General features: G+C 37.0%; 1 protein-coding gene across 1 annotated transcript; it reads left to right on the plus strand.

Annotated features, from left to right (window-relative positions):
* Window positions 1-11,607: 11,607 nt before the first annotated feature.
* On the plus strand, window positions 11,608-12,135 carry LOC136037037 (uncharacterized). Its single transcript, XM_065719454.1, has one exon. It carries the CDS (start codon window positions 11,608-11,610, stop codon window positions 12,133-12,135), a length of 528 nt encoding a protein of 175 aa, XP_065575526.1.
* Window positions 12,136-13,096: the final 961 nt, after the last annotated feature.

A 13,096-nucleotide genomic window follows, 5' to 3' on the forward strand; every position in this document is an offset into this window, starting at 1 on the left:
TATACCAGACAAATACATTTTAGGGATTACTGCTATGTACGAGAACAACACTGCTGCGGTTAAGGTAGGAAATGAGATTAGTAGCTGGTTTTGTATTAAATCACGAGTTAAGCAGGGTTGTGTTCTATCCCCTTTTATATGGATCATTTTGATGGACTTCGTCTCAAGGAGCACAGGAAAGGCAATTGGAGACCATGGAATCAAATGGGGAGGAAGAACGCTCCTGGACTTAGATTATGCTGATGATTTAAGCATCCTAGATGAAAGTGAGAGCAAAATGAAAGAAATTTTAAAGGTTTTTCGAGTTCAGGGTGCTAGAATAGGTTTGAAAATTAATGCCAAGAAGACAAGTTACTAAGGCTAGGAATAACTGAAAACAAAAGGTGACATTGAATAACGAAAATACTGATCAGGTGGGCAGCTTAACTTACCTTGGTAGTATTATTAGTGAAGACGGTGGGAGCAATGAAGATGGAAGAATTGAAAAATAAGTCTGCAAACCAAGATTAGAATATTGGAAGGTACAGTGATGACAGTGGTCGAATATGACTGTGAAGTATGGGTACTCCGAAAAGCTGATGAAGATTTACTACATGTTTTCCAGAAAAATTCCCAACGGATTGTACTAGGTACCCGGCTGACTGATCGTATTTCCAACCTTAGGCTGTATGAAAAGAGTGGTTCAATCTAAGGGCTATAATGAAAGAAAGTTTGCGATGGTTAGGGCACATTCTGCGAATGAAGGATGACGGATTGGCAAAGATTGTCCTTTTCCGCCAACAGTCTAGGGCTAAAGGGAAAGCAGGTCGTCCTCGTGTGGAGTGGGAGGATGTCATAAAGAAAGATTTAAAGGAGATAGGAACTTCTTCGGAGGTGTAAAAGGGGAGGCTTTGAATAGATTGGGATGAGGAATGAGCTTGTGCAGATGTGTTTGCCTCAGGTGGCCTGGTGCTGCGGTGAGATGTTAGTAGTAGCAGTAGTATTCAAAATGTAAATTTTTGTGTTTCGGGCTGTTGGACATAGAGGCCCTCGCCCGGGTACATGCCCGCTACAATGCGAATATTCTAGAGGGGGTGGGGGGTCATCCAAAGCACAAGTCACATTTTTAATGCCATTTTTGTCCAATATTGTGAATCATTGACAGAATTAAGGTAGAAAAGAAGAGGCCTATCCTACCTAGCAGGGACGTACCCCCTACCCCATCCGAAAAATTCAAAAGCTCTTCTTGAGTCTCTGGGCGCTTCTTGTCAAAATTACAAAAATTTATTATTATCCCCTCCCCCCCCTACACGAAAAAAAAAATCATGTATCCGTACGTGGGACTTCATTTTATTCATGGTTTGCTTTTGTAACACTCAAAACCTGCACTGTAGTAGCCGAGGCCAAGGTCAACCATGACGAAAAGAAGCGGAGCTTCTTCAACCTCCCCTTCCCTCTGAATAAATAAAAACATTTGAAACAGTGAGTATTGCTTAAGGTTTATGGAGCACCAAAGAGTCTATTAGCTTGTACTTGAGAAAAGAATGATTTTAACACTCAACCAGTGGTCTCAATTTGAGGGGGTATGTTCCCCTCCTGATATTCCTCCATTAGGTTTTGAAAATATTTTGCTTGGGAGGAACTTTCGGTGAAAAGGTCCTATTTTGCATTTACTCTTTACTTTCATAATAAAGGCATAGACAAGAAATCAAAAGGGATATATATCAATTCTAAATCTCCTCCCCCTTTCCTTAGAACTAATTCTGCATTTATCTGAAGGCCCAATGAGAGATAGGATGTCCTGACATTAAAATGTATCATTTGAAGTACCTGCCCTCGTCCCCAACTACTATACGATCAGAGAACACAACTATAGAGGTTTCAAGCTACGTGCATCCATCATTTCTCTTTGCCAAAAACTATAAAATTCCACATTTTTGTAGATAAGAGCTTGAAACCTCTACAGTAGGGCGAAAAAATAAAATCATGTATCCGTACGTGGGACTTCAGTTTAATCTTGGTTCGTTTTTGTAACACTCAAAACCTGTACTGTAGTAGCCGAGATCAAGGGCAACCATGACGGAAAGAAACGGAGCTTCTTCAGCCTCCCCTTCCCTCTAAATAAAAAAATACATTTGAAAGAGTGAGGTCTGAGAATATTTCTGGTCTACTCCTTTATTATGAAAAAAAAGGATAACATTAAATCCCAAAACGAGCAAAATTTGTTTCGTAGAGAAGGGGGACTACCCCTTACTCAGCCCCCTCTCGTGGTCGTAGAAACTTTGGAAGATGCTCGCTCGACCAGAAATAGAGAGTCTAGTCATTTTTAAAAGTCGAAAATGATTGAAGACCAGTCAGCTACTGCCCTAGAACCTCTTTTGATATTTGGTCCTTTTATGTTTCAAGGAATCCAATTTGTACTTTCTTTGGGGCTGCTCAATTTTCCATGTGGGGGAATGTGTGGGGGAATCGTACAGCAGATCACACTGCAAACGTTTTGAAAATTAACCTTCTGTGAAGGTTAAGCTTATATACACTCTTTCTATTCCAAACAATATTGTTTATATAAAAAATCAAAAGCATAAACGAAAATGTTGGTTTACACGAGTCTTGTACCGCAGACAGTGTTTGGGTGTTTGGACCCATGTCTGCCAAAAATCTTATTTTTTTTTCATTTTCGTTGTAACTTCTTGTAATTTACCAGTTTCTTCAAACCCTCCCATCACCCTAGGGGCTTAATTTCGTCAAAATGCTGGGGGGGGGGCAAAGTTGAAGCCAATTTTCCCGAATCAAGTGAAAATGACAGTAAAAACTAAGCAAAATACGCCCTTTGGTACCATAAAGGTACTATTTAGTACTTTAAAAGTACTACAAAAGGTACTTTATAGTACTATATAAAGATAACTTACAGTACTACAAAGGTAGATATGTACTAAAAAACTGATCTGTTTCTGTTGTTGCTCGAATTATGGAGCTTTATCTTAGTTTTGACAAAGTTTTAGAAGAAACTAAATTTCAGCTTGGGGAAACTGGGATCTTGGAGGTGGGCAAACCGAGGTCTGGGACGGGTAGTTGTCCCCCTGCCCCATAGTAAATTACATCCCTGCTCACCCACAAAAGTGGCCTCTAGTGGCGTCAACGGTACATAACCCATGTAGGCCAACAAAGAACACGAATATGCACATGTAAAGAACGCAAATGTCCTAATATACTTGATTAATGATCTAATTTTATGAGTTAATGAGAAAAAATTGATTACCACCCAGGTATAAATAAGGACTGAGAGATTCGCAAAAATATTCTGCAAGTTTTTCTTAATTGGATTAAAGCCGCCAGCCGGAGGCGCCGGTTTAAATCTTGTATCTTCTGCTATAAACAGTAATAGGTTTCATAAGAACAAGAGGGGTTTTCTTTGAAAATTACATTGCATTTATGTTGTAAAAGCGGTATTTTCATCATCTTTTTGCTCCAGAATGTTTAAATTAAATCAGTTTTGCCGCGGCTTGGTTTTTGATTTTGATTATGCTAATCTGTTGCGATTGTTGAAGGAATTAACAAAAACAGAGAAAATGCTGCCGAGTGCCATGATTAAATATTCGTTTAATTCTTGTTTAGTATAGCTCACCACTTAAAAGCATATGATAAAAGATATTCTATAAATTATGGGTTTCAAATATGTTACTCTCTTTTACGGTACGCTACCGATTCTGGTAAAAAACAGACCACACACCAGTGTAGCATCATCAATCCAAGATTCTTCATTGGATACCAACTTATAAAAATACTAAAATACCATCATCGCCGAAATTGATCAAACCCATATTTTGGTGTACGCGAGAATAAAATTTGATTTAAAGAATTATTACCAAACGGGTTTTTAGCTCCCTAAAAATTACTTGTCAAGTTTCTTTGAGTTACAGGTTGGAGAACGTGGTACACAGGAGACACCGTTGTTTTTAAAATGGAACACACAAGTATCATTATCTTGGACCAGTGCCTATGCTTATTTATCAGAAGGATCATGAAATGGCCTTTGATTAGACGAAGGTTGTCAAATGACATCAATTTTAGCTAATCAGAGGCCTTTTACTGCTACTAACAACTCACCGCAGCACCAAGCCGCCTGAGGCCGACACAGCGACACACACTCCTCCTCCATTCTGCAGAACGTCCCAAGCCATCTCACCCTCTCTTTCATTATAACCCTAGAAAGCGGGATTGAACCACATTTTTTGTACAGCCTACTGTTTGAAATACGGTCAGTCAGCCGGGTACCCAAAACAATCCATAGGCAATTTCTCTAGAAAACATCTAGCAAATCTTCATCCACTTTTCGGAGCCCCCATGCTTCAGAGCCATATTTGATCACTGTCATCACTGTACCTTCCAATATTCTAATCTTGGTGTGCAGACTTAACTTTCCTATTCTTTTAAACTTTTTTTAACCGTGAAAAGATACCCTAAGCATTGGCTATTCTACTTTTAACATCTTCACTGCTCCCACCATCTTTACTAATAATAAAACCAAGGTAAGTGAAGCTACCCAACCAGATCAATCTTTTCGTTACCCAACTTGGCCTTTTCATCTTCACTTATATATAGCCTTAGTGCAAAACCTCTAAAAGTACATTCATTTTGCTCAACACTTTCATCTAGGATGCTTAAATCATCAGCATTACCTAAATCCAAGAGAGTTTTTCCTCCCCATTTGATTCCGTGGTCTCTCATTGTCTTTCCTGTGCTCCTTAAGACAAGGTCCATCAAAATGATCCAGATGCCTTTTACACTGAAGTAAAAGTGGTATTTTATACCTTTAGTCAAAACATCACTGACAGCCAATGAAAACCACTCTTTGTCAAATAAAATCAGAATTCTACGACCTTTTAGTTCGAACTCTGGTACAGTTTTTGATACCCATTATACATACGCATGTGCATTGGTCTTGCGTAAACACACTGTTCCAAAGTGTTCATACTTGGTTGTTACGCAAATGAGACCTGTGAACCGCATTCACCACCCCGAGTCGGCATCACAAAGTCGAGAGTCCTGTAGACGTCTTGCTCATTAGCGTGTGACTTTTTTAGTGGGAATAGCAATGCATTTTGAAGGTGACATCAAATATAACACTGTGTTACTGACAAACCAAGCGGCTTCTTATACACAGTAAATTCATCATGGTTGCCCCTTAGGGGCAACGAACCCTAACGTAAACGACGAACCCTAGCCTGTAGTAATAGAAAATTAGAGACATATTTTGAAGAAAAATAAGTGTCAAGTGAGCAAGAATTGCCATTTGAACCTGATTCTGGAATGGTAGCTATTATTTCGATTAATATTAATGATAAAAGTTCGTTGTGTAAATAAATTTATGGGAATTTTAAGAAATAGCCTGAAACCCCAGAACTTGACGTCGGATAAAAATGAAAACTACATCATAAGAATCACCATAGCCAAAAACCTCATTTAGAAAATTCCCCCAAAAGTCCCTATTTTGACCAACAAGGAAAATCCCTCTTTCGCATGATAAACAGTGATGCGTCTCCTTTTCTTAGTAACCGTTTGGACGTGGTGTGTTAAAACATCATAGAATGATGCTGACGAGCCTAATTTAAAGGGAAACTGCTGTATATAGTGCCATTTTGAAAATATTAAAAACATGAATTTAAATAAATTGATTAATAATATCTTTTACCAGTCTTGGATTCAAACCAATCATCATTAAAAAAAAAAAAAACATCATCAATTCATCTGACATCCTTAACTTGCCGTTTGAATTTATAATTTTTGTATTGACAAAGCTACGGGTCTTTTTTCTGCCGTCAATAGACAACAAACTGTCGACTTGATGTCAACATTTACAATTCAGACACCCACCACGTCGACCGCAGCTTAGATACCAATTAAACAAAAAAAAACAAGTTTTTTTAAATGAAAGTAAGGAGCGACATTAAAACTTAAAACGAACAGAAATTACTCCGCATATGAAAGGAGTTTTTCCTCCTCAACACCCCGCTCTTTACGCTAAAGTTTGACTCTTTCTCTTAACTCTACATTTTAAAACAGTAAAAATCTTTAGCGTAAAGAGCGGGGCGTTGAGGAGGAAAAACTCCTTTCATATACGGAGTAATTTCTGTTCGTTTTAAGTTTTAATGTCACTCCTTACTTTCATTTAAAAAACTTTTTTTTGTTTAATTTCTGGACGTTTTTGAATTAATGCATTTTTTGATCTTGGCTCTCCGCACATAAATAATTAAAACGAAATTTGCATATTAATTTTTTGGGCTAAATGGCTTTTTCATAGTTTTAATCGGAAGATTTTGAGAAAAAAGGAGCGAGGGAGGAAGCCTAGTTGCCCGTCAATTTTTTTATTACATAAAAAGGCAACTATGACTTATAATTTTTTACGAACGTTTTCATAAGTAAAAGATAAACGTAGCTTACGAATTAAATTACGTAGCGAACTTCTATATTCGTATATTTTTATTGCGTACATGAGGGGGCTCACCCCTCGTCGATACCTCGCTCTTTACATTAAAACTTAAATTTTATCCCAAGTTGAAATTACTAAAAATATTTTAGCGTAAAGAGCGAGGTATTACGAAGAGGTAAACCCCACATATGCGTAATAATTTCTGTTCGTTTTAAGTTTTAATGCTGCTTCTCACTTTCAGAAAAAAAACTTTTCATATTTATTTTTTCGTTGTTTTTTAAATAATGCTAGAAAATCCTGCACCCCTTCCATTGAAAGTCTCTTCCGCCATGAGAAGTTCCTCCATGGAAAGATCCTCCTATGTAACCTTCCTCCCCTCAACTCCCCCCAAACCAAAAAAGAATCCCCACGAAAACGTCTCTACACTTCCCAGTAACCACTACTACATGTAAACACAGGTCAAAGATTGTAACTTGCAGCCCCTCCCACGGGGACTGCAGGGGGAGTAAGTCGTCCCCAAGGACATAGTTATTAGGATTTTCGGCTATGGTGAATAAAATGGCTATCTCAGAATTTTGATCCGGTAACTTTGGGGAAAACATGAGCGTGGGAGGTGCCCTCCAATTTTTTTGATCACTTAAAGAGGGCACTAGAACTTTTAGATCCGTTAGAATGAGCCCTTTCCCGACATTCTAGGACCACTGAGTTGATGCAATCACACATGGGGAAAAAAACAAAAAAAAAATAAAATAAAAATAAATAAACACGCATACGTGACTTGCCTTTTGGCAAAAAATGCGAAATTCCAAACTTTTATAGATAGGGGCTTGAAACTTCTACAGTACGGTTCTCTGATACACTGAATCTGATGGTTTGATTTTTGTTAAGGGAGTATTTCCCCCTATTTTATAAAATGAGGCAAATTTTCTCAGGCTCGTAACTTTTGATGGGTAAGACTAAACTTGATGAAACGTAACTTTTGATGGGTTAATACTAATGTTAAGACTAATGTAATGTAAAGACTAATGTTGATAAAACTTATGTATTTAAAATAAGCATTAAAATGCCATTCTTTTGATGTAACTATTGGTATCAAAGTTACATTTTTTAGAGTTTCGGTTACTATTCGCTCCTTACTACAGTTCGTTACCACGAACTGTTTGATATTGGTGTGTAAGTTCTGAAGTCGACAGAGAGTCAAATAAGACGATAAAACTGTTTATCATGTAGACAAAGGCTAGATCAAACGCGGCTGAGGCCGTTTTAGAAAACTGACACAAGAAAATATTGTAGAAGTGTAACTTGGTGTACTTAATTTTTTTCAAAATAAATAGCCCCTTGGCAATTTCCTTAAACTTTAAGATGATATCAGTATAAAATCTAGCAAGTGTCTTTAATATTAAAATCTCGTTCTATTCTCTTATTGATTAAAAAAAAAATTGAGGGAAGTAAAGAGCGAAGTTGAAGCTTAAAACGAACAAAAATTATTGCTTCACAGTCTATCTATCGTATATCAACAAAGCTAGTACACATAAAAAAATAATTATGTGTTCCCTATGTTTGTAGGATTACAGAAAACTAGTGCTTTACACTAAAGTTAAAAAAAAAAAATTAAAAAAAAGCTTCTTATAGTTGTAATTAAACAAACATTGTTTTGGCAGTCGCTCTTAAAGAATTGAGGCAGAATTCAAACTTTAGCGTAAAGAGCGAGGAGTTTAGAAGGAGCAACTCCCCTCATATACGTAATAATTTCTATTCGTCTTAAGTATTAAGACTGCTCCGTACTTTCATTTGAAAAAACTTGTTTTTTTAATTTAAAATCTGATAGTTTTTCAAGTTATGCCAGAAAATATGGCTTATTTTTAATAAAAATATGGCTTATTCTGAAAATATGGCTTTAGTTTTAATTCTCACAATTTAATGTAAGTTTATTTATATATACATATTTTCTCTCTTGTTCTCGTATTGTGCTGAAGACGGCCCTCAGACATAGGGCCGAAATATTCACAGAACTGATTTCCACTGTCTTGAAAAGATTTTCTCTATTGTTTCTACTTTGTATTTGTTTGTTTATCAGGCTTGTAACCTTTGATGAGTAAGACTAAAATAAATGAAACTTACATATTTAAAATCAACAAAAAAAATCAATTCTTTTGATATATCTACTGGTACCAAACTTTTGTTTTTTAGAGTTTCAGTTATTATTGAGCCGGGTCGCTCTTTACTTACAGTTCGTTAACATGAACTTTTTGATGAATAGAAAAACAAACAAGTTTTATGACAAACAAATTTTGAGCAATATATTTGCACATTAGGGGGTGGCGTAAAGTACCTCTGTAGTTTCCACAATTTGGCTAATTAAGTATTATATTTTCATAATAATTTTTGATATTTTATTAGGATTAAGCGTCAGAGAAACATACCCGATATACTTTCCCTCCCCCTCACTAATATGCAATTATATAGCCCAAATTTGTTTCTAAAGTATTAAATTTTAATCTTACCTTTGTATATATCATTAGAAATGAGCGTCAGAGAAATATATATGAAGAATATTAGGTAGGGAATATTTCGTAAAAGTACCAGCCCACCTCCCCCTCCATGGAAATTTTCCCACCAAAGAAAAATTTCTCCACGGAAAGTTTTACCGCTTAAAATGTTTCCCCAGGAAAATTACCCCTGGACAATTCTATCCACGCTCCGAATTCCCACCAGAAAATTTCTTGCGGATGATTCCACCTGAGAAATTCGCCTTAGCCTACTGTCATTCAAAAAATGCTTGTTTTTTGTTTACTATCTGGTCGTTTTAATGTCATACTGGGAATCCCTCCTATGTTGAAATTTTTCTCGAGCCTTACTCCTCAAATGGAAAGTTACTCCCACGGAAGACTTCCCCATGAAGAATTTCTCCTGACGATAATTCACCATGGAGAATTTCTCTCGTGGAAAATCCCCCTCCATGGATAAATCCCTTAGAGGATTCCTACCACACTGAAATTTTCCCGCCAACGATTCCCCCAGAAAATCTCCACATGTACAATTATGTCGCCTAAAAGAAAATAGACAGATGAAACAAATTTTGTATAAGAATTTTGGCAAAGCATCCTTGTTTAAAATTTCTCATTGAAAGCTCATCCCCAGCAACTTTCGTCCCAACAGAAAATTCTACCCGTTGAATCCCCTCCCACAAAATTCTCTCTTCCGGAAAATGTATAAAAAATAATATATTTGAGTAACAGGAAATTTCCTAACTTGCAGCCCTTCCCCCAGGGCTGTGGGAGACCATGTCATCCCAAAAGTCATAGCTATTGGACCTTTCAACTATGCTGAACAGAATAGCTATTTAAAAATTTTCGGCCAACTTAGAGGGGAAACAGAAGCATGGGAGGAGTACTAGTTACCCATCAATCTTTTTGGCCATTTAAGAAGGGCACATTGGTTTGATACGATCACCTCTGGGAAGAACAAAAAACAACGACAAATAAACAGGCATCCGTGATCTTTCTTCTGGCCTAAAAATACTAAATTCCATATTTTTGCAGATTAGAGCTTGAAACCTCTAGAACACGGTTCTCTGATACACTGAATCTGATGGTGCAATTTTTAATAAGATTCCATGACTCTTCGGGGATGTCTCCCCTTTTCGAAAAATAAGGTAAAGTTCCCTAGGCTAGTAAATTTTGATGTCAAACATTAAACTTAATGAATTTTACATATTCGGAAAAAACATTGAAAGTTAATTCTTTTGATACATATATTGCTATTAAAATTCTGTTTTTTAGAGTTTCGGTTCCTATTGGTCCGAATCGCTCCTTGCATGCAGTTCGTTGCCACGACTTTTTGATAAACAGTCATAAACATCTTCTTCCCATGTTTAGGTTAATTCTTAAAACTTATTCACCATTCTCCGCCTCGAAGGCCTGAAAGATCTTCTTTTCTTGGAAGCTCTAATCTGTTTTCTAGTCTCAATAGGACCAAGGTGGATTACCTATGACCCTCAAAAATCAAACCCTTTGCTTCACCAAATAATGCTGCAGTGATTTGAGTCCAAAAATCGAGTCCTGACAATATAAAGAAAACAATGTGCAGTTGATTTCAATGTCCAGCAAGTCAATCCAAATGGACTTTTTAAGTTTTCCCTCAGGTAAATTTCAGGATTAGGATAGCCCTATCCACAGGGTGACCAAAGTTTGAATTCTGATTCTTAGGGCATTCCCTACTCCGGCTACAATACGACCATTAAATCAAACTCGTATAACAAGAAACATTATCAAACCAAAACTAGGTAAGAATTTATGTGTGTGATGGAATGAAATTCAACGCCAAATCATAATTATACTTATGCAAATTCGCTCTATCATTTCACGCTTTAGCTTTTACTGATAATGCTGGGACCAGACCAATTCCCATGTGGGACTAACTTTTGAGCAATTCAGATTTCAAATACTTGAAAGTGGAAAACATCAAACTGACAAACACCTTTTCGTATTTGCATGTTTATAACATTATCATTTGAAACAGAAATTTAAACTTGTAAAGCTGTAGTGGGAGACTTGTTTCCAGGGTTGACGCTTATATGATATATACAGACCAGTGTTGCCAACACGGTACAATTTTACCGTTTTTGGTACAGTTTAGGGGTCCTAGTACAACTCGACACATTTGCAGATTTTAACCTGCTATTCAGATGATACAAATTAATCTCTTGGGGCAGAATTTTACTCAAAAGCATTTGCAGTTTATTTCTAAGCGTTGGCAACACTGTTACAAACAGCATTTGTTTTGGGGAGCTCATTGCGCATTTTGTATCATGCCAAAAGCAAAGCCCTAAGGTGTGTAATGCAAGCAAAATCGGTTATTTTGGTCTGGGTATCTAAACTGATTGATTGACAACCATTGTTTCGACTTCTTGTTAGATGCAATACGAGGTGGGTGTTTACCCGCTCGCGTATTGCAATACTATTTCTGTATTATTTAGAATTTCTATATTATTTTGATAAAAAGTATTGGCTCTGAGATTAGAAACAAGTTACTGAAGAATATGAATATGATTTTTGGAATAAAGGAAGTACCTAGCGATTTTAGAAAAACCTTAATTAGACCACTGCATAAGAAAGGTGATAAGAGTGAGTGTCGTAATTATTGAGGCATTAGTCTGGTCTATGTAGGTAGCAAATTAGCTAGTATTAGACTGAGGAATGCAGTGTGGTTTTAGAAAAGGAAGAAGATGTGTCGACCAAATTTTTCCTCTTAGGTCAAGAATAGAGAAGTGCCTTAGTTGTCAAACACCTTTGGTTCTCAGTTTTATAGATTATGAGCAAGCGTTCGATTCTGTTGATAGAAGAGCTTTAAAACAGGTCTTAACCTTATATGGTATACTAAACAAATACATTAAAGTGATTAGTGCTATGTACAAGAATAATACTGCTGCGGTTAAGGTAGGAAATGAGGTTAGCAGCTGGTTTTGTATTAAATCAGGAGTTAAGCAAGGTTGTGTTCTATCCCCCTTTATATGCATCAACTTGATGGGCTTTGTCTTAAGCACCATAGGACAGGCAATGGGAGACAACGGGATCAAATGGGGAGGGAAAACTTTCCTGGATTTAGACTATGCTGATGATTTAAGCATCCTAGATGAAAGTGTGAGCAAAATGAATGAACTTTTAGAGGTTTTGCGAGTTCAGGGTGCTAGAATAGGTTTGAAAATTAATGTTAAGAAGACCTAGTTACTACGGTGAGGAACTTGTGAAGATGAAAAGGTGACGGTGGGTAACGAAAAGATTGATCAGGTGGGCAGCTTCACTTACTTTGGTAGCATTATTAGTAAGACGGTGCGAGCAATGAAGATGTTAAAAGTAGATTAGCCAAGGCTCGGGGTATTTTTTCACAGTCAATGAAAAGTTTGGATGAATAGGAAGATTAGTCTGCAAACCATGATTAGAATATTAGAAAGTAAAGTGATGACAGTGGTCAAATATGGTTCTGAACCATGGGCACTCCGAAAAGTGGATGAAGATTTGCTAGATGTTTTTCAGAGAAATTGCCTACGGATAGTTCTGGATACCCGGCTGACTGATCGTATTTCAAACTTTGGGCCGTACGAAAAATTTGGTTCAATCTCGCTTTCTAGGGCTATAATGAAAGAAAGGTTGAGATGACTAGGGCCCGTTCTGTGGATGAAGGATGACATATTGCCGAAGATTGTCCTTTTCCGCCAACCGTCTAGGCCTAAACGGAAAGCAGGTCATCCTCGTCTGGGGTGGGAGACGGTTATAAAGAGAGATTTAAAGGAGATAGGAACTTCCTGTAAGGGTGTAAAGAGGAAGGCTTTGAATAGATTGGGATGGCGAGGAGCGTGCGTAGCTGAACCATTTGTATTACATTCCTCCTAAGTACTGAGTGATCAATAAATCTATATTGAGGAGGACTTTCTGTTAAAGTTAGCAAATTTTAGAAAAAGGTAGGATTTGCAAAATTTTTCTCGGCTTTTGCATTATTGTCTATTGCATTTTTGTGTGTTCAGTACTGCAATCAAAAAAAAAAAAAAAGAAAAAAAAACATCGTTCATTGTTTACATATATAAAATGTTATTGAGAAAGGTATGCAAGGTTGACCTTTTCTTTCCAAAAAGACGAAGAGTATCCAGGTGAGGCTTTCAGAAAATGTTGAGGGGATTGTCAAAAGGCT

This window comes from Artemia franciscana, chromosome 16 (assembly GCF_032884065.1).
Source record: "Artemia franciscana chromosome 16, ASM3288406v1, whole genome shotgun sequence".
NCBI lineage: Eukaryota > Metazoa > Arthropoda > Branchiopoda > Anostraca > Artemiidae > Artemia > Artemia franciscana.